The sequence below is a fragment of the Peromyscus eremicus genome, chromosome 19 (genome assembly GCF_949786415.1).
Source record: "Peromyscus eremicus chromosome 19, PerEre_H2_v1, whole genome shotgun sequence".
NCBI classification, from domain to species: Eukaryota; Metazoa; Chordata; class Mammalia; order Rodentia; family Cricetidae; genus Peromyscus; species Peromyscus eremicus.
The window spans coordinates 25,708,409-25,733,770 of record NC_081435.1 but is presented as its reverse complement, the minus strand read 5'-3'; the positions used below and the strand labels follow the sequence as shown (position 1 = coordinate 25,733,770).

Genomic DNA, 25,362 nt, shown 5'->3' with positions numbered 1-25,362 from the left:
CACATACCTACTGCCTGATACATAGCCAGGCTTCTTTCTACATACCAGCACTCAGGAAGCAGAGGCAGGGAGATCTGAGTTCAAAACCAGCTTAGTCTAAATTGTGAGTTTCAAGCCAGTCAAGGCTACACATCTCAAAGCCCCTAACCCCAAATAAACAAAATAAAAATAAAATTCTAAATTATTTAAAAGTACTTTTTTTGAATACTGTATAACTTTGAATATTGAACATTTTATTTCTATCCATTGATTTTTTTTTTTTTAAATGTTTTTTAGCAGATCCAATCAAAAGACAATTCATTGCTTTGGATATATTTTCCTCCAGACATATAGCTTTCCTTAAAAAATTTATTTTTTATTATATATATATGAATGTGGATATGTACACATGCATGCAGGTGCTGGCAGAGGAAGAGGTGTTAGATCCTCTTGGAGCTACAGTTACAGATGGTTGAGAGCAACCTGACATGGGGTTGGGAAATAATCTTGGGTCCTCTGTAACAGCAGTATTTGATCTTTTTTTTGTTGTTGTTGTTTTTGTTTTTGTTTTTCGAGACAGGGTTTCTCTGTGTAGCTTTGCGCCTTTTCCTGGAACTCACTTGGTAGCCCAGGCTGGCCTCGAACTCAGAGATCCACCTGGCTCTGCCTCCCGAGTGCTGGGATTAAAGGCGTGCGCCACCACCGCCCGGCCAGTATTTGATCTTAAATAGCATACCATCTCTCCAGACCTGAGACAAATATCTTACACTCACATTCACAACATAACCCAACAAGATGGGTATACACTCCTCTCAGCTTAACACCTTCAAAAGAAAAAAAAATTTTTTTTTTGATTCTTTGAGACAGTCCTAGCTGTCCTATAACTCGATTTGTAGACCAGGCTGGCCTTGAATTCACAGAGATCTGCCTGCCTCTGCCTCCCAAGTGCTTGGATTAAAGGCATGCACCACTACCGCCCAATCTTTTTTTAAATGATACAGTTTCTCACTCTGTAGTCCATGCTGGTCTAGAACTCACAGGAATCCTTCTCTGGCTTCAGGCTAGGAAGTTCTGGGATTATAGACATAAACCTGGTTTGAAGAGGAATGGCTCCCAGAGGGTCGTGTTTAAATACATGGGCCCCAGTTGGTGGAACTATTTGGGAAGTATTAGAAAATGTGGCCTTGTGGGAGGACATCTGTCACTAAGGTGAGCTTTGAAGTCTTGTACCATTTCCAGTCTTCTTTCTGCCTCCTACTTGGGGATCAAGATGTGAGCTCTCAGACATTGCTGTCGCCATGCCCTTGCTCTGTCATCATGGACTCAATTAAACAATTTCTTTTATAAACTGCCTCGGTCATAGTGTTTTATCACAGCAATAGAAACCCTAACTAATACAGAAGTTGGTACCAGAGAGTGGGCTATTGATATGACAGATGTGACCATGTGGTTTTGGGGAGGAATGTAAAAGAGTTTGGGAACCTTAGACTAGAAAAGCAGTTGAATGTTGTAAGCAGAGCTTAATGGACCATTCTAGTAGGAGCTTGGAAGACAGTAGTGCTGAGAGCAATGAGGCCTATGGAGACCTAGCTCAAGAGGTTTCAAAGAGAAACAATGTTACCAACTGGGCTAGAGATACTCTTGTGATATTTTGGCAAAGAATGTGGCAGCTTTCTTGTCCTAAGAATTTGCCTGAGCCTAAATCGACAAATAACAGAAAATTTCTTTGTCAGAGATTTTGAAAACAGCCTAATAATCACTCTTATGTAGGGTTACTATAAAATAAAAACGAGCAAATGGGACAAAAATAAATAGAAATTATACAGTTTGAAGAGAAAAAGAGCATGAGGAAATCTAATGTCGGAGTTAAGGTTTGTGCTGAAATAGGTAAGGAGATCAAGGTGAGGCCTGATCCACATAGAAATAAAGGGAAAACTCCACTCAGCTAAGCTTCCAACTTATAAAAAGGCTTAAGGAATTTTCTGTTCCTAGAAAGCAACAACAAATGAAAGCTGCTATAAATATGATTTAAGGGCACCAGGATCCAGTCCAAGCAGGAAGATGAACTTAGCAGTGTTGTCCACGTGCTTTAGAAGTATGAAGGAGGGAGCTGGAGAGATGGCTCAGAGGTTAAGAGTTCCGACTGCTCTTCAAGAGGTCTTGAGTTCAATTCCCAGCACCCACTTGGTGGCTCACAACCTACTGTAATAAGATCTGGCAACCTCTTCTGTGTATATAATAAATAAATAAATCTTAAAAAAAAAAAAAGTACAAAGGAGGGTTGGGGATTTAGCTCAGTGGTAGAGCACTTGCCTACCAAGTGCAAGGCCCTGGGTTTGGTCCTCAGCTGTGGGAGTGGGGGTGGGGGTTGGGGGGGAGAGGTGGGAAGTATGAAGGATACAGGAGTAAAGGAATCTTCCCCCATGGTTAAGAAGAGCCACGAAAGCCAGGTGTGTATCAGGGGTGGCCCTGCATGGAGGCCCTGAGAGACCATTTCATAAAGCTGTCAAGGTGACAGCTGGATTGCATCAGAGATCCCAAAATATTACAGGTGCCAGAGCTATGGGATGTCTGCCAGGGAGAGCTGCATACAGGGGGTGGAACTAGCCTAGGAAAAAGAAGTGTGTTGCAGGTTGCAAAGCTGGAAGGGAAGAACCATCTAAGTCCTTTGATACTATACATGGAGCTACAGAATTTGGAGTTTGCCCTGCTGGTTTCCATCTTGGTCTAGTATTTCCTCACTGTGTCCCATCTCTCCCTTTTGTAATGGTAATGTATATATCTGTGCCATTGTAAATTGAAGTATGTAATTTGTTTTCTGATTTTAAGGAGGGTTACAATTAAGAGGTTGCCTTGAGCAGTGGTTCTCAACCTTCCTAATGCTGTGACCCTTTAATACAGTTCCTCATGTTTTGGTGACCCTTCAACCATAAAATAATTTTCATTGCTACTTCATAACTGTAATTTTGTTACTGTTATGAATCGTAATGTAAGTATCTGTGTTTTCCAATGGTCTTAGGCCACTCCTATGAAAGAGTTGTCTGACCCCAAGGAGTCACGACCCACAGATTAAAAACCATTAGCCTTGAGTCTTAGAAAAGACTTAAAACTTTAAAACCGTATTGAGACTGTGACTATAAGACTATAAGGACTTTTGATGTTGGACTAAATGTATTTTGCATTATGATATGGCCACAAGCCTATTGGAAGTTATAGAGTGAAATACAGTGGTTTGAATGAGAATGGCCCCCATAGGCTCATATGATTGGATATGTGGTCCTCAGTTGGTGGAACTGGTTGGGAAGGATCAGGAGGTGTAGTCTTGGAGTAGGTGTGTCACTGGGGACTGGCTTTATGGTTTCAAAAGATTTCTGCCATTCCCAATGCGTGCATGGGCAGTAGTGGCGCACACCTTTAACCCCAGCCCTAGTGAAGCAAAGGCAGGCAGGTCTCTGAGTTTGCGGCCAGCCTGGTCTACAGAGTGAGTTCCAAGACAGCCAGGACTGTTACACAGAGAAACTCTGACTCAAAAAAACAAATAAAAAAAGGTGTGAGCTCTCTGCTATTCTTGTGCCATGTCTTTGCTCCACCATCACGGACTCTAATGCTTCCAAACTATACACCCAGTTAAATGCTTTCTTTTAGAAGTTGCTTTGATTAGGGTGTTTTGTCACAGCAACAGAAAAGTAACTAGGACATCTGGCTTATGTGATTCTGGGAACTGAACTCAGGGTTTCATGGACATTTGGCAAGTACTATACCAACTTATCTACATTCCTGGCCCCAGATCTAAACTTAAATCATACTTTTGATATATATTATTAAAACTTTCTTTATGCGTTTAAAAAAAGAGGAGGGAGAAGTAAATTGGGGGTGGGTATTTTCTTATTAATAAATGTATTCAGCATACCATAAATGAAAAATCTGACACCATAAACAAAGTCAAAGGAGCTACACTTGAATGAGATAAAGAACTACAGGACATACAGCTTTTTCTTATACATTACATTTCATTGGGACAAAAGAAAAGAAACTATTTGTAGCAGAAAAACTGTTTATCTTGACCAAACAGAACCTACACTGTTTGGTTTTGAGATGGTTTTATTATGCAGACTAGAACTGTCCTGGAAGACTCTATATATCCAACATGTGTTTCAAACACACAGCAATCCTCCTGCCTCAGGTTCCTAAATGTTAAGATTATACACAAGTGCCACTATGCCTGGTTCAAGTTTATGTTAGATTTGTTGTTGTTGGAAATAGGACCTTGCTATCAACCCCAGACTATCCTTAACTCAAGAAGTCCCCTACTTCAGCCTCCTGAGTACAAGGAATTCAGTAAGGCTGCATACTGGCTTAAAGACTTTTCAGCCAGGCATGGTGGTGCATGCTAGAATCCAAACACACCAGAGGCCGAAAAGAGGATTTTTGAGTGCAAGGGCCATCCTGGTCTACATGTTGAGACCAAAACTCAATAACTACAACAAAGACTTTTAAAGATCTCAAAGTCAAAATTATTTTCAGAAGGTTTCCATTCATTTTTTTCCAATAATCTAATTTTTTAAAATTACATTTATTTGTTTTGTGTGTGCATGAGGTGGGGTATGTGTATGCCATGGCCTAAGTGTGAAAGAAGAGGCAACTTTCAAGAGTTGGTTCTCTCCTTCTGCCATGTGCATCCTGGAAATGGAACTCAGTTATTAAGCCTGGCAGCAAGTGTCTTACCCACTGTGGCATCTCACAATGCTCTAGTAATCAAATTTTTATTATCATGTTATAATAAATTATGTCTTTTTTTTTAAATTTTTGAGACAGGGTTTCTCTATGTACCCTTGGCTGTCCTGGAACTTTCTCTGTAGACCAGGCCAGCCTCGAACTCACAGAGATTCGCCTGCCTCTGCCTCCTGAGTGCTGGGATTAAAGGTGTGTGCCATCACTGCCTGGCAGTCAATTTGTAATATAATAAAAAAAATTATGTCAATTTTTCCTTTATATCAATTTCTACATACCCGTTGCTGACTGGGAGTTGACATCTGCATCATGGAGAAGTAATAATTTCACAATATCTAAATAACCTCCACTGGAAGCTGCCATCAAAGGAGTTATATCTCCTTTATTCCCGCGATCTTCAACATTAGCATGCATAGCTAGTAGCACCTTTAAAAACACACAAAGAAGTTGTTATTGCTTACTATTAATAGCACTTACAAACAAAATATTCAATCCGAGAAGATAACCTTTTGAGATAGGGATAAAAATAATCACCTTTTAGGAAAATACAATCTTTACTGGTTAGGATGACAGGTCAGATCATATATTTTTCCAATACCATTTGAGAGAGGATCTTATGCATCTGAGGCTGGTCGCAAACTAACTAGGCAGCCGTGGACAACCTTGAATCCCAGGTCCTGCTATCTCCACAACCCAAATGCTAGGGTTATAGGCATGCACCACCACTCCTAGCTATTACATGTTGATCTTTAATAAAGATTCCATTAGCCATCCTATAATATGTCTTCAATTGTGAAAGAATTTGTGCTGTGTTTGAGATTGTCTAGCAAGGGAACAATAAAAATGGTTTACTTCCAATATCGCTCTATATAGAAGGAAAAAACAGAACAGGGGTAATCTGAATGGAGTAGAAATAAACTTCTACTTTCTTTTATGGTTATATTTTTTTTTATTGTTTTTTGAGACAGGGACTCACTATGTAGCTCAGCCTGGCCTCAAACTTGTTATTTGCTTGCCCCAGTCTTCCAAGTGCTAGAATTACAGGTGGGCACCACCACTTTAGCTATGTGTTGTTTTGTTTTAATTACATTTTACCAATTCTCTCTGTGTGTGATCAGGCACACAAGGATCACAGCACACAGGTGGAAGTCAGAAGACAACTTGTAAGAATTGGATCTCGCCGGGCGGTGGTGGCGCACGCCTTTAATCCCAGCACTTGGGAGGCAGAGCCAGGCGGATCTCTGTGAGTTCGAGGCCAGCCTGGGCTACCAAGTGAGTTCCAGGAGAGGCACAAAGCTACACAGAGAAACCTTGTCTCGAAAAACCAAAAAAAAAAAAAACCAAAAAAAAAAAAAAAAAGAATTGGATCTCTCTCTTTTCACTATGTGGGCCCCAGTAATCAAACTCAAAGTCAGGTCCTTGGGCTTAGTAGTAGATGATCTTATCTGCTAAGTCATCTCACCTGACCAGTTATCTATTTTGTTTTCTTTTTAAAAATTTTGTGTGTATGGGTGTTTTGCCTGCCCGTGTGTCTGTGTACTACATCCATACATAGTGCCTACAGAGGCCCTAAGGCATCAGATTCTCTGGAATTGGAGTTACAGATGATTGTGAGCTACCATGTGGGTGCTGGGTCCTCTTGAAGAGCAGCCAGTGCTCTTACCACTAAGCCATCTCTCAAGCCCCAGTTACACACTATTTCTTTTCTTTTCCAAGACAGAGTTTCTCTGTGTAGCCCTGGCTGTCCTATAACTCACTCTGTAGACCAGGATCAGAGATCCACCTTCCCTTGCCTCCCAAGTGCTGGGATTAAAAGTGTATGCCACCACTGCTGAGCTTATATACTATTTTTAAAAGTTTAGAACAGAGGATATGGCTCAGTAGATAGTGTTCACTATGAAAACCTGAGGGCTGGAGTTCCCAGACTTTAGAGGCAGATACAGGAGATCTCCAGGGCAAGCTGGCTAGCTAGAGGAGCAAACTGGTGCACTCTAGGTCCACCAGGGCAAAAGACCCTATCTCAGTGAACCAAGTGGACAGTGGTCAAGGAAGACACACCTAACATCAACTTCGGGCCTATATATGCATGCCCACACATATTCAAACATACACATACAACATATATACACAAAAACTCCAAAAACAGAAGAGCTTAAAATATGATTATTAAGTGGTTCTTATTCAATAGGATTAGCTTTAATAATTAAAAAAAAAAACATGCCTAGCTACATATACACACACACAAAAATGAATTGTATATATTTCTAAAAGAGAAAGGGAAAGAAGGGTCTCTGGCCTCTAATTATAGTTTCTTTTACAAGTCATAAAAGTAACTAAAATACCCAAGCCCCTCTATAATTTTAAACACTAACAATTATTTGGGGGTTGGGGATGCAGCTCAGGAATAAAGCATTTACTTCACCTGCACAAGGCCCTGGATTTGATGATCCCCAACACTACTAAAATGAATAAAGATTATTTCTGCTTACTTGTGCCAGTTCATAATATCCTGCTGAACAAGCCAAACACAGCAGGCTTTCTCCTTCTTCTGTATGTTCATTTACACTTCTGCCTTCATCTAACAATTTGCGAACAGCATTCACATCTCCATCTGAACAAGCTTCTGCCAGACTGCGACTAAAATCAAACATTACACAAAATTAACTGATGCAAAAAGACTCATGATCCTATGATACAAAATTACATCAAATAGTTAGACACATATAGAAAAATGCACAAAGATAAATTGGCATGAGCATTTTGTGCCAAGTATTTTATTTGTAACTGTAATTATACAAACTTCAACTAGGCAAAAATATGAATTTGAAAATACACTATTTTTTTATTATTATTATAGATGTATTTTTTATGAGTTATAGACAATTGTTAGGCACCATGTGAGTTCTAAGAACCAAACCCAGGTCCTCTGTAAGAGCAGCAAATGCTAACTGCTGAGCCATCTCTTTTTATTTATTTTTTTATTAGTATATACAATACGGGTTTCATTACCAGACTTTCATACATACTTTATTTCTGTTGATTCTCTTATCTTCCTACACTGGTTTCCCAACCATCATCCCCCAATAACTGCTGTTTTTATCTTTCAAAATCTTTCTGGTAAACTTTTTATATCTGAAGTTGACTTCACAAAATAGCAATCTCAAAGCTTACAGATTCAAAGGCAACTAACAGAATCACTATTGGGTTTTAGAATATAGAAGTACTCTTGTGTCTGTTTATTAATATGGGTCTAATGTAATCCAAAAGGTTCCCAAACTCTATTATGTAATTCTGAGATTACACTCACATTCAACCAAACCTAGCTCCAGTACAGATTTTGACAGGCTGAATGAGGAAAGGCAAGTGCTACCAGGCCTGACAATCTGAGTTTCAAACCTTACTGGCCCTCAGACTTTGTAATCTCGAGTTTATGAAACAATGTTCTTTTTTAAATGAAACAATACTGGAAGTCCTAGAAGAATATTTGAGCAATATTTTTTAAAAGACAGGGTCTTTCTACATAGCCCTGGCTGTCCTGGAACTCACTATGTAGATCAGGCTAGCCTCAAACTCAGAGATCCACCTGCCTCAGCTTCCCAAGTGCTGGGATGAAAGGCATGCACTACTGTGTCATTTTAGCAATTTAAGATTTTGAAAGTTTTATATAAGCTTAATTTGAAAGAAATATTTTATCCAAAATCACATTTAGACATCGACTCATATAACAGCAGCAGTGAAAACATCAGCACTAGTTCTGCAGTAGGTTCCTCAGAGAAAACAGTAGGCTCTTAGGGTCAATTATTAGCTTTTTTTAAAAATATTTATTTGTGTGTATGTGTGTACATGTGTACTTCTACCTCTGCCACATCATGAGTATGTGGAAGTCAAAGGACAATTCATATGAGTTTATTTTCTCCCTCTCATTTGTGGGTCCCGAGAATCAAACCCAGATTATTAGGCTTGGCAGTAAGACCTTTTATCACTTGAGTCATCTTTCTGGGCCACAGCCATTAATTTCAAATCCCAAAACATCAGCAAGAAAAAGAACTCTTCTGGTACAAATCTGGTACAAATACTAGAATTCTTCTTATACAAAGGTAGTATAAAATAATCATTATGAGGCTAAAGAGATGGCTCAGTAGTTAAGAGAACTTGCTGCTCATACAGAGGACCTGGGTTCAGTTCCAAGCATCTGTAACTTCAATTACAAAAGACCTGACACTCTTCTGATTCCACAAGCACCAGGCATGCACATGATGCAAATATACACATGCAGCATGTATTCTCACACATCAAATATTTTTTTAAATAATACTGTCATTATACATAAAATTAAGGTGTTAGCCAGTTTAGAGTTTTGTTTTTCAAGTTTTTTTGTTTTTTGTTTTTTGGTTTTTTTTGAGACAGGTTTTCTCTGTGTAGCCCTGGCTGTCCTGGATCTTGCTCTGTAGACCTGGCTGGCCTCAAACTCACAGAGATCTGCCTAACTCTGCCTCCCGAGTGCTGGGACTGTTTTTCAGTTTAAAGTGTTAAAAATAATTAAAAATGTAATTGATGTAGTACAAAGGGACTACCTTTTTTCTGTTGCTGTTTTCTGGTATGGATTGAAGCTTAAGCTTCTCTCAAAGCATTAACTTACAGTAATCATAATCTACGAATGAATCCAGAGGTCTTGTATTTAAAATTGACATCACATTTTTGGCTTTACTATTTGTGTTAACAAACACTGCTGTAACAGACTGCATAAAAGCCACCCATGGTGAGTCCAATTAACTGGCCTGTTATTCTTTGAGACAGGGTCTTATTATATGTCTCTGGCTGTCCTAGAACTCACTATGTAGATCAGACTGGCCTTGAACTCACAGAGTTCTGCTTGCCTCTGCCTCCTTAAAGAGGCAGATCTTTTGCAAAGATACTATTTTTTCCTTTGTGAAAAAGTTATCTTTGGAGGCATTAAGTGGACAAGCTTTTAAAGGCTACCACCATATTGATTCACAGATATTTTTGTACATGAAACTATGGTTTAAAGTCTTACCTTGATAAAAACAATTGCTGTAAACTAACTAACTAACCCTGGCAGTGCTGAGGTATACCTTTAGTCCCAGCACTCAGGAAGCAAAGGCAGGGGATCTCTGTAAGTTCAAAGCCAGTCTGGTCTACCAAGCAAGTTCTGGGATGGACAGGGCTACACAGTAAAATCCTGTCTAATAATAAATAATAATAACAAATAAATAAACAAAATGGAATCCATGAATTGACTTTTCCTTTCCTTAAGACAGATTTCTCATACTATAGTCTTGGCAGTCATCAAACTCAGACTGGCCTTGAATTCACATTAATCATCTCATTTCAGTCTCAAAAGTGCTGAGATTACAGGTATGCCAGCATTCCTAACTTAAATCCAGGAGTCTACCCATACTGACTATTAAAATGCAGATTTTGATCCAGTATGTCTGGGTTATAGTCTGAGTTTAAAACGTACAGTTATTTTGAAACAAGCTCTCTTATACAGCTCATGCTGAGTTTAACTTTATTATATAGCCATGGTTGGCCTTAAACTGTCAATCCTCCTGCCTCTACCTACAGAGTGCTAAGTATTACAAACATATGCCAAGACATAGCCTAAGACTGTATACTTCAAACAAGCTCTGACAAGATACTCATACTCCACAAACCGTATTTAAACAACCAGCAACTAGACTGTTGAGTAAGTAATCCATTTCATTTATGACTAATCAAGTAGTCAGGTTAGATTTACTGTAACCTTTAGAATGTGTAACTTATTTTGAAGTAGAAACTAGGTCTTATTCAGTTTGGATTTCTCATATACTGTAATACTGAATACCCACAAAAATGTTTAATAGTGGATGCAAAGCTAGGTATGGTGGCTCACACTTTTAACAGCAGCATTTAAGGAAGCTGAGGCAGGACTGCTGAGAATTCAAGAGCTGCCTGGGCTACAGAGTGAGATCCTGTCTCAAAAAAAATAAAACCAGTACCCAGCAGAGTGAGACATCTTTAATTCCAGCACTCAAGAGGCAAAGATAGGTAGATCTCTGAGTTGAGTCTAGCCTGGTCTACTTAGCATATTCCAGAATATGTAAAGCATCCAGATTAATTAGAGCTACATAGTGAGACTCTGTCTCGAAAAACAAAACAAACATTTCCTGGTCCATGCAGCATTTTGTAGGGGAAGGAGGGGCACACATGTAGCAAGCATACATACATGCAAACATTCATACACATAAAAGTAAAAATACTTAAAAAAAGATGAAGCCTTTAACCCCAGCAATTAAAAGAGGCAAGCAGTTCTCCAAGTTCAAAGCTAGCCTGGTCTACAATGAGTTCCAGGGCAGCCAGGGCTATAGAGAGACTCTGCCTCAAAAAAGATGAAAGAAATATCATTTTTATATTCATATAGTATGTACATACTCATATATCAACTAAAAATACCCACTTGGCTCACGTTTCTCAAGAAAACATTAATGCTAGCAAAGTACTGAATGCATACGTGTCCACTTGTCCTGTGCTGTGTGTGTTCTCTGCTCTCATCCGTGTCAGTGCAGCAGCAGCTTCATCCAGTGCACAGCTCACTGAAGACGTCAGTCTCCGGAGTACTTCGGGATCTGCAAAAGCTTTACCATCAGCAGTTGACAATTTGCCAATTCCTTAGTCAGTGAGGCAGTGCAAGGGAAGAAAAAGCAAAAAAGTGTTGAAATTGTATTTTAAGCACACATGCCAAAGAAACGACATAGACCCCATATATGAACCTGATAGCAAATAAATAGGGTTGATGATTTCAGCTCTACCACTAACATCAAAGCCATAATCACCCATGTCTCAATATTTCCATCTTCACAATATACATATTTTTTCCTATACCTAATTCTGCATTTGACTTAATATGATCCTTATTGTACCAAATGAGTAATATTTCACTTGAAGAACTGTCATATCAGAAAATCTCCAGTTGGGCAGTGGTAGTGCACGCCTTTAATCCCAGCACAAGGGAGGCAGAGGCAGGAGGATCTCTGTGAGTTTGAGGCCAGCCTGGTCTACAGAGTGAGTTCCAGAGTGAGTTCACAGAGAAACCCTGTCTTGAAACCCCACCCCACCAAAAAAAAAAAAAAAAAACTCTCTAGTACAGGACACTTGCCCATTTTATTTTCAGTAGCAATGAAGAAGAGAACCTGTAATTTATCATAATAAGCAATCCAACATTTTCTACCCTTTTGGTCAAATATCCACTTAACATCTTCTAGGGTAACATTTTAAATTGAGTTTGACAGATACCATAAATAAAAAAACCAAAATATGTAACACCCAATGAATTTATGTAATTTATAAATAGGTTCCATAATTTCCTTTATATCTTTTTTCTAGTCATTAATAGATGAAATTTAAATTTTCCTTCCTTTGATATGAAATGTTAAAAGGCTGTTAATGATCTTTCTGAACCTCTAACAGTATAGTTTGAGGTTTTGGTTTTCAGTGTTGTATGTGCATGTATGTATATGAGAGTATGGTGTATGTGTATGTAGTGTACGCACATGTGAGTGTGGGCGCACATGCTTTTGTGTAAGCCAGAGGAGAATACCACAATGCTTGCTCTAGTACTCTCTACCTTAGTCCTTCTCAACTCAGTCTCTCAATGAACTAGTAGCTAGGCTGACAGGCAGCAAGCCCCAGGGAATCTCCCATCTGCTTCCCCCACAGCACTGGAGTTACAAGCCTGCCACACCTGACCATTTATGTGGTTGTGGGATCCAAACTAATGCTCTCATACTGCACAGCAAGCACTCTTATCCATGGAGACGTATATCCAACACCTCATATATATACAATTTTATTTTTAAGATATGGGCTTGCTATATAACCTAGGCTGGTCTTGAATTTCTGATCCTCCTGCCTTGAGTTTCCTGAGTACTAAGATCATTCGTGCTTACCACATACCTGATTAGTAGTACTAGGAAGCTGAATTAATTTTTGTGCTTTAGGATTTTTTGTTTTGAATTTTCAGCATTTTAACAGTCTTTATTCCTCTGGTTTTTATATTGTCTAGTTGGCCTCAAATGTAATACACAGCCAAAGCTGGCCCTGAACTCCTGATCTATCTGCCTCCAACTCACAACTGCTGGGATTATAGGAGTGTAACATAAGGCCAGCTAACAGCTAATATAAAGTAAAAGTATGGCACTTAATGTGTAGCTACCATTTTTTTTATTATTTTATTTATTTATTTATTAGAGACAAGGTCTCTCTTTGTAGTCCTGGTTATTTCTTTTCTTTTTTTTTTTTAAAGATTTATTTATTTATTATGTATACAGAAGAGGGCACCAGATCTGATTGTGGATGGTTGTGAGCCACCATGTGGTTGCTGGGAATTGAACTCAGGACCTTTGGAAGAGCAGTCGGTGCTCTTAACCTCTGAGCCATCTCTCCAGCCCAGCCTGGTTATTTCTTTATTTGAGGTTTTTTTTTTGGGGGGTTGGGGGGTGGACAGGGTCTATGTGGTCCTGGCTGCCCTGGAACTCAATACGTAGACAAAGCATGCTGGCCTCAAACTCAGAGATCCACCTGCCACTGCCTCCTGAGAGCTGGGATTAAAGGTGTGTGCCACCATGCCTGGCTTAGGTCCTATTTTAAAACTAGAACATATGAGGAAATGAGATGGCTCATCAAGTAAAAGCACCTGCTGCCAAGCCGGATGACTTGAGTTTAACTTCAGTGACAAGGTAATAGGAAAAAACTACCTCCCAAAAGTTATCATTTGACCTCCAAACTCATGAAGTGGCACAAGTACCCACACATATAAATATGCACAAATTAAAAAAAATAATAATTAAATAATTTTAAATAAACAATAATTTTAAATTTATCTATTAATTTCTCTAAAAATATTTTTTTTTAAGATAGGGCCAATATGTAGTCAAGGCTGGCCTTCAATGCTTGGTCCTTTTACCTTAGCCTCCCAGGCACTTCTTGCACAGGTATGAGCCACCATACCTACTTTATAGGTCAGGGTGGCCACAGGTTTGTAGTAATTTTTCTACCTCAGCCTCCCAAGTGACAGAACTGTAAGCATGTACTCCAGCAGCTGGCTAGACTTCCTTCTTTTGTTTTTGTGAGAAAAGGTCTTGCTATGGAGGCTAAACTGGTCTTGAATTTGAGGCATTTCTCTAGCTGCAGTGTCCCAGGTGACAGGGTTATAGGCTTGTGCTACTACACCTTGCTCTAGAATTCTGTATTTTAGAGAAGATAAAAGGCTTTAATTACAGTGCAATGGAAACTTTGTATAGTAAATAAAGAGCAGACACTACATTATAAAATAATAAGTAGGGGCTGGAGAGATGGCTCAGCAGTTAAACTCAGTGGCTGCTCTTCCAGAACACCTGGGTTCAATTCCCAGCATCCACATGCATAACATCTGTCTATTATTCCAGTTCCAGGGCTTCTGACACCCTCACACAGATACATGTAGGCGGGGAAAAAAAAAAAATCAATGACCATAAAATTCAAAAAATAATAGTAAATTAAAAAATAAGTATATATTTGAGAAAGCATATTATGTGTGCTTTGTTTCTTTAAGTCTGTAACTTGTAACTGTGATTATGTGCCTCAGTTTCCCATATATATATATATATATATATATATATATATATATATATATATACCACAACACCCAGTGAGAAAGCATGTTTATTATATATTTGGATCCATGTTTTGTGTGCATAGGTATTTTAGCTTCATGTAGGTTGAGAGACCCATGTGGGTGCTGGGAATTGAACTCGGTCCTCTCGAAGAACAGCCAGTGCTCTTAACTGCTGAGACACCTCTTCAGCCCCTGAATCATTTTTTTGAGACAAAGTTTCATACTGTAGCTCCAGCTGGCTTGGAAATTACTATGTAGCCCAGGCTGTCCAGAAAAAAAAAAAAAAAATAGCCCTACAGAGGGCTAGTATTATTGGTATGAGCTATCACATTAGGCCTATCACGGATTTTCTTTGCTGGTACTTCCAAACCAGGAGTTTGGCATAGCCTGATATATTTCAGTCTTAAGTTTGTACTCATTTAAAAATAAAAAATATTTATAATTAAGGTAATCAATTAAAACGAATAAACAACATTAGAGTTCCCAGAATCAGTTCAAACACAGTAAAAATTTTATAAACTACACTTAACAGGCCGGGCAGTGGTGGTACACGCCTTTAATCCCAGCATTCTGGAGGCAGAGGCAGGCGAATCTCTGTGAGTTCTGCCAGCCTGGTCTACAGAGTGAGTTCCAGGACAGCCAGGACTGTTATACAGAGAAACTCTATCTCAAAAAACAAACAAACAAAAACAAAACAAAAACCCACTACACTTAACTTCCATGTTTTTTACGTATCTGATGTTGTTCTTGATAACTAAATATCTTTACTAACTTAAAAAAAATAGTCAAAAAATTATTCATTGCATTCAACCAAGAATTTTTAAAATACAGAGTGTGAACTTTTTAGAAAATAAAAAAATAAACATCAGAGATTGTAAATTTGGTATGTCAAATATTCCTGAGATAACCTTGTATGACATCTTAGAGAATCTACACTTTCTGTTGTCATTGTTGTGAGATAGGATCTATCCATGTAGACCATGGTCCTAAGGAGATCCTCCTGCTTCTGCCTCCCAAGTGCTAGGGTGTGGGCCACCACTCCTGATGAGATCTACTTTTAAAGAGAAAATCAGTAGAGTACCCGCTGCTTCTAGCAATGCTTCCAGTCTCGCTTGGGTCTCTGGATCCACTGTGCGTAAATCTGCTCCTTCTGCTGTACTTGATAAGAATATCTCTGACGTTTTAAGGACTGGGTTATCCAAATCTTCTTGGTCCAAAATAAATGATTCAACCTGTTTATGAATTAAAGATGGAATAATGATAAAGCTGATGCCAATATGACTATAATAACGATAAGTCAGTATTATTTGGAATTCAAATATAACTAGATAATTATATAAACATGAGCCATGAGGACAGAACTTTGAGGGAGCATTCTCTGTTAATCTTTAAGCACGATAGCAGGTATAACCCAGGCACACTAGTAAGTTTCTTGGAGAGCGCTGTATCTTTATGTTCCTAGCAGAGAACATAAAAATCTATATACACATGTGATTTTTATGAAGTATATGTGTATAACCTCTTGGGAAATTGTACACAGAACTAGATAGCAAAATAACAATTACACACAAACACATACAGCTAGGCCTCCTAGTGCAAACCTGAAATCCTAGCTGCTCAAGAAGCTGAGGCAAGAAGATCAAAGTACAAGGCTTACCTAGGCAACTTAGTAAGACCCTTGTCCTAAGTAAACAGAAATGTTGGGCGGGGGTGTTGGGCGGGGGTGGAAGGCTGAGAGTAAAAGTACTTGCTGCCAAGCCTGATGATCTGAGTTTGATCATGGGAACGACATTATAGGAGAGAACTGAATTCTGCAAGTTGTCCTCAGACCTCTACACTGGCACCCATACATGCACACAAATATACAAACACTGATAAACAAATAAAAGTTAAGGGAGCGCAGACTGGGTATATATCTTGTATTAGAACACTTGCCTAACGTGCAAAACTCGAGGCTCAATCTCCAATACTGAAAAACAGATAACAGCATTGGTAGGCCATTATAAGACAGTTGTCCTCTTTTCTAAATAATTTATTCTGACTCTAAAAAAATGAGAGTCAGATTTAACCCACTGCTGAGTGTGATGGTGTACACCTAAGAATACATTATACCTAGCAGGTATTTGATACATATTTTGCTGAAATTAATAAACAGTATGAACAAAAATCAAATTAAAAAATATACATGAAACCCTCCAATTTTAAATCAAGTTAATTCTAATTGAATTTTTAAAAATTAAGGTGCACAGCTTCCTTGGAATTTATTAAGATTTATTTTTAATTATTTATATATGTATGTGCCTGTGGGTTATGTTAACATGAGCACAGGTGCCCTCAGAAAACAGACAAAGAAGCAACCAGACCCTTAAAACTAGAACCATAGGTGATTTGAGCTGTCTGACATGGACGGCTGGGCATCCAGCTCAGGTCCTCTGCAAGAGCAGCATAACAGCCTTAGCCACTGAGCCAGCTTTCTAGCCCACAATTAATATTCATATTTAGGTCTATTTTATTTTTTTCTATCTACTGTTCTGTTTCCCATCTCATAAAGGTATAAAAATGTGAAACTTTCAATTATACTAATATGGTTTAAGACTAATAATGGTAAAATGATTTAAAAAAATTTTTTCAACAATCAGTATCTAGTTTACTTTATCTTATTCTTAGCCTACATTTCTAAGAAATAGATTTTTTTTTGGGGGGGGGGGGGGGCTGGGTGATAGTGGCACATGCCTTTAATCCCAGCACTTGGAAGGCAAAGTCAGGTGAATCTTTTTGAGTTCAAGGCCTGCCTGGTCTACAAAGTGAGTTCCAAGACAGCCAGAGCTGTTAAACAGAGAAACCCTGTCTTGAAAAACAAACAAACAAACAAACAAACAAGACTTCTAACATAAAACATATGCATTATTTTGATTATATACATACTACACTAGCCATGTGGTCAAACCAGGCAAAGACAAGTGTCATCACCTAAGCTCTTAAATAGGAGTAAAAATTGCATTGAGTTGACAGTTAATATTAGCAACCACAAATTTCATTTTTGGTAGTCTTTACAAAGCCTTTACAAGCAAGGTATGGTGGCACACCTGTTATCTCAGCACCTGGAAGGTAAAAGCAGGAGTTCAAGAATAGCCTTGGCTACATAGTAAGTTTGAGACCAAACCTGGATTACACTGTTTCAAAAAAAAAAAAGGGGGGGGTGGAGTGGAGAGATCAAGCTGACTCAGTGGGTAAAGATGCTTGCCATACAAATCTGGTAACCCGAGTTCAAACCCTAAAACTCTGGCAGCAGGAGAAAAAAACAACTCCCACACTTTGTCTTCTGACCTACACACACACACACATACACAACCATATAAATTTAAAAAAAAAAAAAAACAACTCATCATTCAAAAGATTTGAGGCAGGAGGATCATGAGGGTTGAAGTTAGCCAGCTATACAACACAACCTAGTCTCAAAAAATTGGTTACGGCATGGTGTATACCTATAGTTTCAGCTACTTGGGATGCTGATGTAGAATGAATGATCAATGAGGCCACAAGTTGAAGACTAGCCTGGACAACATAGCAAGAACCCATCTCAAGAAAAAAAAAAAAAAAAAGTTTATCACTCTTCAGCCTACAGTTAAGATCAAGCCCATAGCTGGGCATAGTGGCACATGCAACCCACAGGCAGAGGCATGCAGATCTCTTGAGTTCAAGACCAGCCTGGTTTACATACTGAGTTCTAGGACAGATGGGGCTATGTAGAGAGACCCTGTCCCAACCCCCCACCCCCGAAAAAAAAAAGTATATAAACAGATTTTAAAACCCAAAGGTCGGGCTGGAGAGATGGCTCAGAGGTTAAGAGCACCTGCTGTTCTTCCAGAGGTCCTGAATTCAATTCCCAATAACCACATGGTGGTCCACAACCATCTGTAATGAGATCCAGTGCCCTCTTCTGGCCTGCATGCATACATTCAGACAGAACATTATCTACATAATAAATAAATAAATCTTTAAAAAAAAATCAAAGGCCTGAATCAGGTCAAATCCTGACTCTTGCTAGATGTGGGAATACACATCTATATCTTATTCAGAAGCTAAGGAAGGAGTTGTCAAGTTTAAGGCTAGCCTGGGCTGTGGTATAGAAATCCTGCCTCAAAAATGAAGAAAGAAAGAAAAAGCCTAGCACTATCATTAACTGAATATAACTCTCTGTGTTATATACATATACATATATATAGTATTATATATCATGTTCCTCATATGCAAATTAAGAACCATATAATTTTCCTTCTATGGTACCTACGAGGTTTATTTTTAGAATATATAAGGAAGCATTTTAGTGCAGTGGACAATGAGCGCTCAACATATCATAGTTACTACTATGATTCTGGAAGCCAAAGCAGCGAAAGCATATATTCCAGGACGTAAAATAGCTTGATGTTCAGAACTACAGCAATTTGGTATGGCTTAAATATAATAAGCAAATGGAGGTCAATCTGGAAAGATAACAAGAGCAAAATCCTAAATAATCTTGTATGCTGTGAAAAATCTTTTTCTTTCTTTTTTTGGGACTATTCAACAGCCCAGGCTAGCAGCAATCCTATTACCTCAGCCTCCACAGTTGCAGGACTACAAGCCAGCTGAAATAAATAACATTTTGGTAAAAGAGAATTTACTCTGATGGCAGGGTAAAGATCTAGAGACACAAGATTAGAGGCAGACAGACAGCTATAGTAAAGGTGAAAGACAGTTTCATTTATAGCAGAAGTGAGAACACAGAAAAATGAATGAGTTAGATGTCTATGGTGAGAAGTAGCAACACTATGAGCTATGAGGTCTCTGACTTGAGTTAGGGCAATAAGTTACTAGTTTTAGGGCAATGCTACTTACAATGATGAGGCTGAGTATTTAGTTCAGTGCTAAAGCATTTGCCTAGGATGATGCCCAAAGCCATGGATTTAATGTCCAGCACCACACACACACACACACACACACACACACACACACACACACACACAAATATGGAGGAAGAAGGGATGAGGTGGATGGAGGAAGGAAATGATCGTTTCAGTTTTAGAACTGGAGAGGTTGAGATATTTACAGAAAACAAACAATAGATAGTTGGAAGGTCTCTTAAAAGAATCCGGGAACAGTAGCACATGGCTGTAATCCCAGCACGAGGAAGGTTAAGGTATGAGAGTGTGGGAATAGCCTGGGATACACAGGGAGCACCAAGCCAGCCAAGGGCTACACAGAAAAAATTAAATAGCTTAAATAAGTGGGGGTATCAGGCTGCTGATGTATGTAGCTCAGTGTTAAAAAGTAGTCAAGTCAATGCTATATCAAACACACTAATTAACAGGCCAAGGATATCCAGCAATACCACCACTCAGATTAAAATTACTTAAGAGAAAGGGAAGAGGGAAGCTACACTGGATATCTTAAAGGAGAATGTTCTTATCAGAGGGACCTGAAAATGGCAAAAGCCTAGAAGTAGAATATGCTGGTATAGTATACAGGACATTAGGCCAAGGAGTGGCTCAGCAGACAAAAGTACTAATTGCACTTGGCCAGGAAAGTCTGTCAATCCGGGTTCAACTCCCTGAACCCAAGTGAAAAGCCAGACATGGGATAGAAGGCAGAGACAGAAGAATTACCCAGAAGCCCATGGGACAGCTAGGCTGCAGGACACAGTGCAGTAGCAGAAACAAGAGACCCTGCCATGACAAGGTAGAAAGTGAGAACTCACTCCCAAAAGTTTTCCTCTGGCCTGGCGGCGGTGGTGCATGCCTTTAATCCCAGACTTGGGAGGCAGAGCCAGGCAGATCTCTGTGAGTTCGAGGCCAGCCTGGTCTACAGAGCAAGATCCAGGACAGGCACCAAAACTACACAGAGAAACCCTGTCTCTCGAGAAAAAAAAAAAAAGTTTGCCTCTGACCTCCATACACACATGCCATGGCATGCTCCTGCCTACATCTACACACACACACACACACACACACACACACACACACACACACACACAAAGAGTTCATAAGATAAAGTAGTTGGACTTCTCCTAAAACATGAGCACAAGACACAAGACAACAATCCATGATAACTGAGTAGGAATGCTTTTATTTTAATTATGCTTGTAAGTCCACCTCTTTTTTTTTTTAAGACTTGTGTATTTATTTTATGAATATGAGTGCTCTATCTGCATGTATGCCTGCACACCAGAAGTGGGCATCAGATCCCACTATAGATGGCTGTGAGCCACCATGTGGTTGCTGGGAACTAGACTCAGGATGTCTGAAAGAGCAGTCAGTGCTCTTAACTGCCAAGCCATCTCTCCAGGCCACAGATCTACCTCTTAAGGTCTATCCATAGCCTCAAGTAAAGACTCAAACACTAAATTTATAGAGATCATGCAATTAATGCATAGCAAGAGTTATAAATTGAATTTGGTATCTTGGATTGTCACAGAGCCATAACAAAATTAAATATGATGAGGTAATTAAATTGCAACATTCCTGGGACACGCACTATAATTCATTAATAGTGAAAGGAGTTTAAAAGGACATGTAAAAGTTTTTTTTCATTCCTTGAAATGCTCCTATTACTGGGAAAAAAAACCTGATATCTTGAAGAGCAGGAAGTATTTTTTTTTCATCATCTAAAGCTTAGCATAAAGCTTAACAAATAAGATGACTCTAAATAAATAAAACTACTCAAAAATAACAATCAGGAAAGGCCTGGTGGTGTAATCCTGTAATCCCAGATACCTAGGAGGTTGAGGCAAGAAGTTCAAAACCTTCTAGAACTGAGTTCAAGGCCAGCCTGGGCAGTTTACTGAGACCCTTGTCTCAAAAAATAAAAAGGAAAGAGGGCTGGAATCTTTAGCATCACAAAGAAAAAGACAAAAAGCTGGGAGCCAGGCATCGCTGCTCATGCCTATAATCCCAACACTTGGGAAGCTGAAATAGGATTGCTGTAAATTCCAGAGAAGCCTGGGCTACACACAGTGAGTTACAAAACAGCCTGGATAATACTAGAGTATGAAATGATATCTTAAAAAAAAAAAAAAATGACTAGGGATATAGCTCAGCCACAGAGCTCTCTCCTGGGATGTCCAAGACCTTAGGTTTCAGTCCCCAGCATGGATGGATAGATGAATGAATGGATGGATGTTCAACCAAGCAAAATTCATTTTAATTTAAAAAAATTTTTTTTGCTATTGTGTGTGTGTGTGTGTGTGTGTGTGTGTTTTGTGTCCCATAGTATGCATATGCAAGTCAGAAAACAACTGTGGGAATCAGTTCTCTCCTTCCACTATACAGGTTTTAGATATTGAATTTAGGTCATCAGGTTTGACAGAAAGCATTTTAAAAGAATTCTTAAGTTATTAAGGACTAAAACTTTTGAAAGACTTTTTCTGCTTTCTTTTTGCAAAAAAGACAGATCCTTGGCTTTGTACAGGATATGATAATACTCTACCACCAAGCTACAATCACCAATTCTTGTTTTGTTTTAGCTTGAGAAAGGGTCTTGTGTAACTCACTATGTAGCTAAGAACCACCTTGAATTTCTGATTCTCCTGCCTCTGCCCCCAAAGTGCTGAGATTACAGGTGGACATCACCAAGTCTAGTTTATGTGTAGATCAAACCTAAGGATCCATCCACACTAGGTTAGCACTCTACCAAATGAGTTATAGCCTCAGCTGCTTAGGAAGGGGGTGGAGGTGGAGGCCAGAGGACAACCTTAGATGTTCTTCCTGCCCAGGCACCATACACCTTGTTTTTTTGAGAAAAGGTATCTCACTGAGGCCTGGGAATAATAGCCAATTAAGTTAGGCTAAGATAGGCTAGGCTGGCTGGCTAGCAGCTAGCAAGCTCCAGGGAATTTACCTGTCTTGGTCTCCCTAGAGTAGAATTACAAATACACACTGCCACTTCTGGCTTTTTACTTTTTACATGGACATTGGGGATCTAACTCATATCACCATGCTTGCCTGGCAAGTACTTTATCAACTGAGCTATCTCCCCAGCTGCCCTTATCCTTTGATTCCTTAATGTATAGGTCAGGCTGGCCTGGCCTGGGCACTCCATGATCCTCTTGCCTTACTTAGCTTGCCTGTATCCTAAGACACAGGCAGGGACCTTTAGAATTCTTTCACTTTTACTTTTTTTTCTTTTGAGATAGGGTCCATTAGAGCCCCTGCTGTCTTCTAAACTCTTAATTCAGTATGCACTGAGGACAACTTTCAACTTCTGATCCTCCTGCCTCTACCTCCCAAGCACTGGAATTACAGCCTTGTACCATAAAGCTTGGTTTTACACGGTGCTAGGATAAAACCCAGATCTTCCTATTGTACTAAGCAAGCACTCTACCAACTGAGCTACATTCCCAGCCTGGAACTATGGAATTTTATTATGAAATATGAGTTCATGAAGAAGGTCCACCCACTAAACAGTTTCTTCTGTAAAAAATGAGTAAACCGTAGGACTAGAGAAATGACTCAGTGGTTAAGAGCACATACTACTCTTGCAGAGGATCAGAATTCTCTTCCTAGCTCCCACCTCAGAAACACCTCTAACTCCAGCTCAAGAGGAATTTGATGCCTCTGGCCTCCACTAATACAAGCACTCACATGCAGATTCCACACACAGCTCCACACAGACACATAATTAAAATTAAAATAAGTCTTGAAAAAAGGCAAAGACTGAATGAGTAAACAATGCCAAACAGAGTTCCAAGCCACAGTTACATTATACATCTATAATGTCTCTTCTGGCATGCAGGTGTACATGCAGATAGAGCACTCATATACATAAAGTACATAAATAAATAAATCTTAAAAAAAAAAAAAGAATTTCACTTTTGGTCATATATCCAAAGAATGAAACACAGTATCTAAAAGAGATATTTGTCCACCTATGTTCACAGCAGCATTATTCACGACCATCAAAAGCTGGAGATGGTGGCACATCCCTATAATTCCATTCCCAAGGCTAAAGGAGGGTGATCAAGAATTCAAATCGAGGCTGGGCTTGGTGACTTTAATCCCAGCACTTAGGAGGCAGAAGGATCTCTGAATTTGAGGCCAGCCTGGTTTACATATGGAGTTCCAGGACAGCTAGGACTAAATAGAGAGACCCTGGTTTTTTTGTTCTGTTTTTTTTTGTTTGTTTGTTTTTGTTTTTTTTTAAAGCGTTCAAAGCCAGCATGAATTAGAAAGCAAGACCCTGTGCTTCCTTTAAGACTAGAGAGCTGGACTGGATGACTGTCCACACCTCTAGCTCCAGTGGAGGAGCAAGAGTTCAAGGTCATCCTAAACTACATAACAGGTTTGAGGCCAGCTTGGGCTATGTAAGACCCTATTTCAAAAACACACATAAGAGAAAGGAACTAAGGGAAAAAAGGATAGGTACCTGTAATCCCAGCATTTAGGGATTAAAGGCACAACGATCCTGAGTTTCAGGCCAACCTGGGCTGTATGTGTGACACTGTGTCTCAAGAAAGGCGGAAACAGGGACAACAAAGATGGCTATGCAGGTAAACACACTGCCACACAAACCTCAAACCTTCATTGGACCCATATCTACAAGTGGAAGGAGAAAACCAACTTCCAAACGTTGTCCTCTGACCTCCACATTTTCAGACAATGGGTCACGCACTTCCTTCCTCACCCCTCTCCCTCCCTTCTTCCCTCTGCTCTCTCACATACACAATTTTTTAAAGCAACATTAAAAAAGGGAGTTCATCATTTGTCCTTTATTAGATTATGAACTACATGTTATATGTTTAAAGACGCTTTTTTAAAAAATTAACAGAAACAAAACTCTCATACTTCATTTCACAATAAGGTCTCCTTCCACTCACACCAACCAGTTCTACGTTGCTCTAAATTCATAACTTAAATAATCACAATCAACACATTAACTTCTATACCGTCTTACTGCTTTACAGAATGATATTGTCCACGATTGATACTCTTAAAAGTATACAATAGTTACAGTAATAGCACATAGCCTCTTCTTGATTTAACATTTCCAATGTCTCCAAAATTTACACACTAGAATAGTTATATTTCCTATTTTATCACTGGTACTTATATAATAAAACTCTTTCTGTCTTGAACACACTGAAAGTCCTCATAACAATTTTTGTATGTTTACTTTCACAAAAACTAGGTAAACTTTTTGAAAATATTTAAAGTAAAAGTTCTTTTAACTGATAAACTTACTTTAGAAAATTTAAAACATTTCTGACTAGTTTTACATTAAACTTTTTAGTACCTTCTTTCTCTCTCTCTCTTGTTCAGGTTAAGTGTAAGCCTTGAGATGCTATTAAAAGCAGTGAGTCACCTTGTTTACCTAAAGTTTGAATACAGAGTACTCATGACAAAATTGCCATCCCTGACAAGAGTGGCCTCTATCCCAGTGGTTCTCAAGCAAGAGTGATTTTGTTCACAGGAGGCATCAGATGAACATCTGAAGGATTTGGGTCTATCTCAATTACGTGGTTTCTACTGGCATCTAGTGGATAGATACAGATGCTGCTAATGCATGGGAGAATCCTCACAACAAAGAATTGATGTGGCCCCAAATTTCACTATGCTACTGAAAAACCCTGCTCTGTGTTATATAACAAATAACTTAAAAGAAATTAACTAGCTCCTTTGCCAGTGGAGGAAAAACAAACTCTATATGGTCTGTGCTTTTGACTTAACTACTGACCCACCTATCCAGCCTGTGCTTTTGAATCTATAAGTAATTTTCAGAAAGGAAAAAAATCCCTACAAATCTTCTGCTATAATTTTCAGGTCCATATTCAGCATCTTTGTGCTTTTACATAATTGTAAATATGGCACGTGTTTAAAAAACTATCAATATGATATACATTTATTAAAAGAAAAAGATCGTTGGCTACCTTAAAGAATGTGAGTTGTAATGCTAGTTGAAGTGGGAAGAACTTATTATGTTACCTTTTCTTTCTAGACTGTTGAATTGTTCTTCATAAGACTGTTTAG

The 25,362-nt window shown here is 38.9% G+C and overlaps 2 protein-coding genes across 14 annotated transcripts in view; one reads left to right on the top strand and one right to left on the bottom strand.

Moving 5' to 3' along the window:
- Positions 1-25,362, top strand: part of Hbegf (heparin binding EGF like growth factor) — a 114,302-nt gene that overhangs the window by 21,497 nt on the left and 67,443 nt on the right. The window lies entirely within an intron of this gene.
- Positions 1-25,362, bottom strand: part of Ankhd1 (ankyrin repeat and KH domain containing 1) — a 116,785-nt gene that overhangs the window by 85,675 nt on the left and 5,748 nt on the right. For 8 of the 9 annotated variants that reach the window (XM_059246543.1, XM_059246544.1, XM_059246539.1 and 5 more), the window contains exons 2-5: positions 15,444-15,594; positions 11,222-11,378; positions 7,200-7,347; positions 4,989-5,136 (exon numbers count right to left, since the gene is read on the bottom strand). In XM_059246543.1, the coding sequence (XP_059102526.1) occupies positions 4,989-5,136; positions 7,200-7,347; positions 11,222-11,378; positions 15,444-15,594 (604 nt within the window). The remainder of the gene's footprint in view (positions 1-4,988; positions 5,137-7,199; positions 7,348-11,221; positions 11,379-15,443; positions 15,595-25,362) is intronic. The other variant, XM_059246540.1, reaches the window with a different exon arrangement.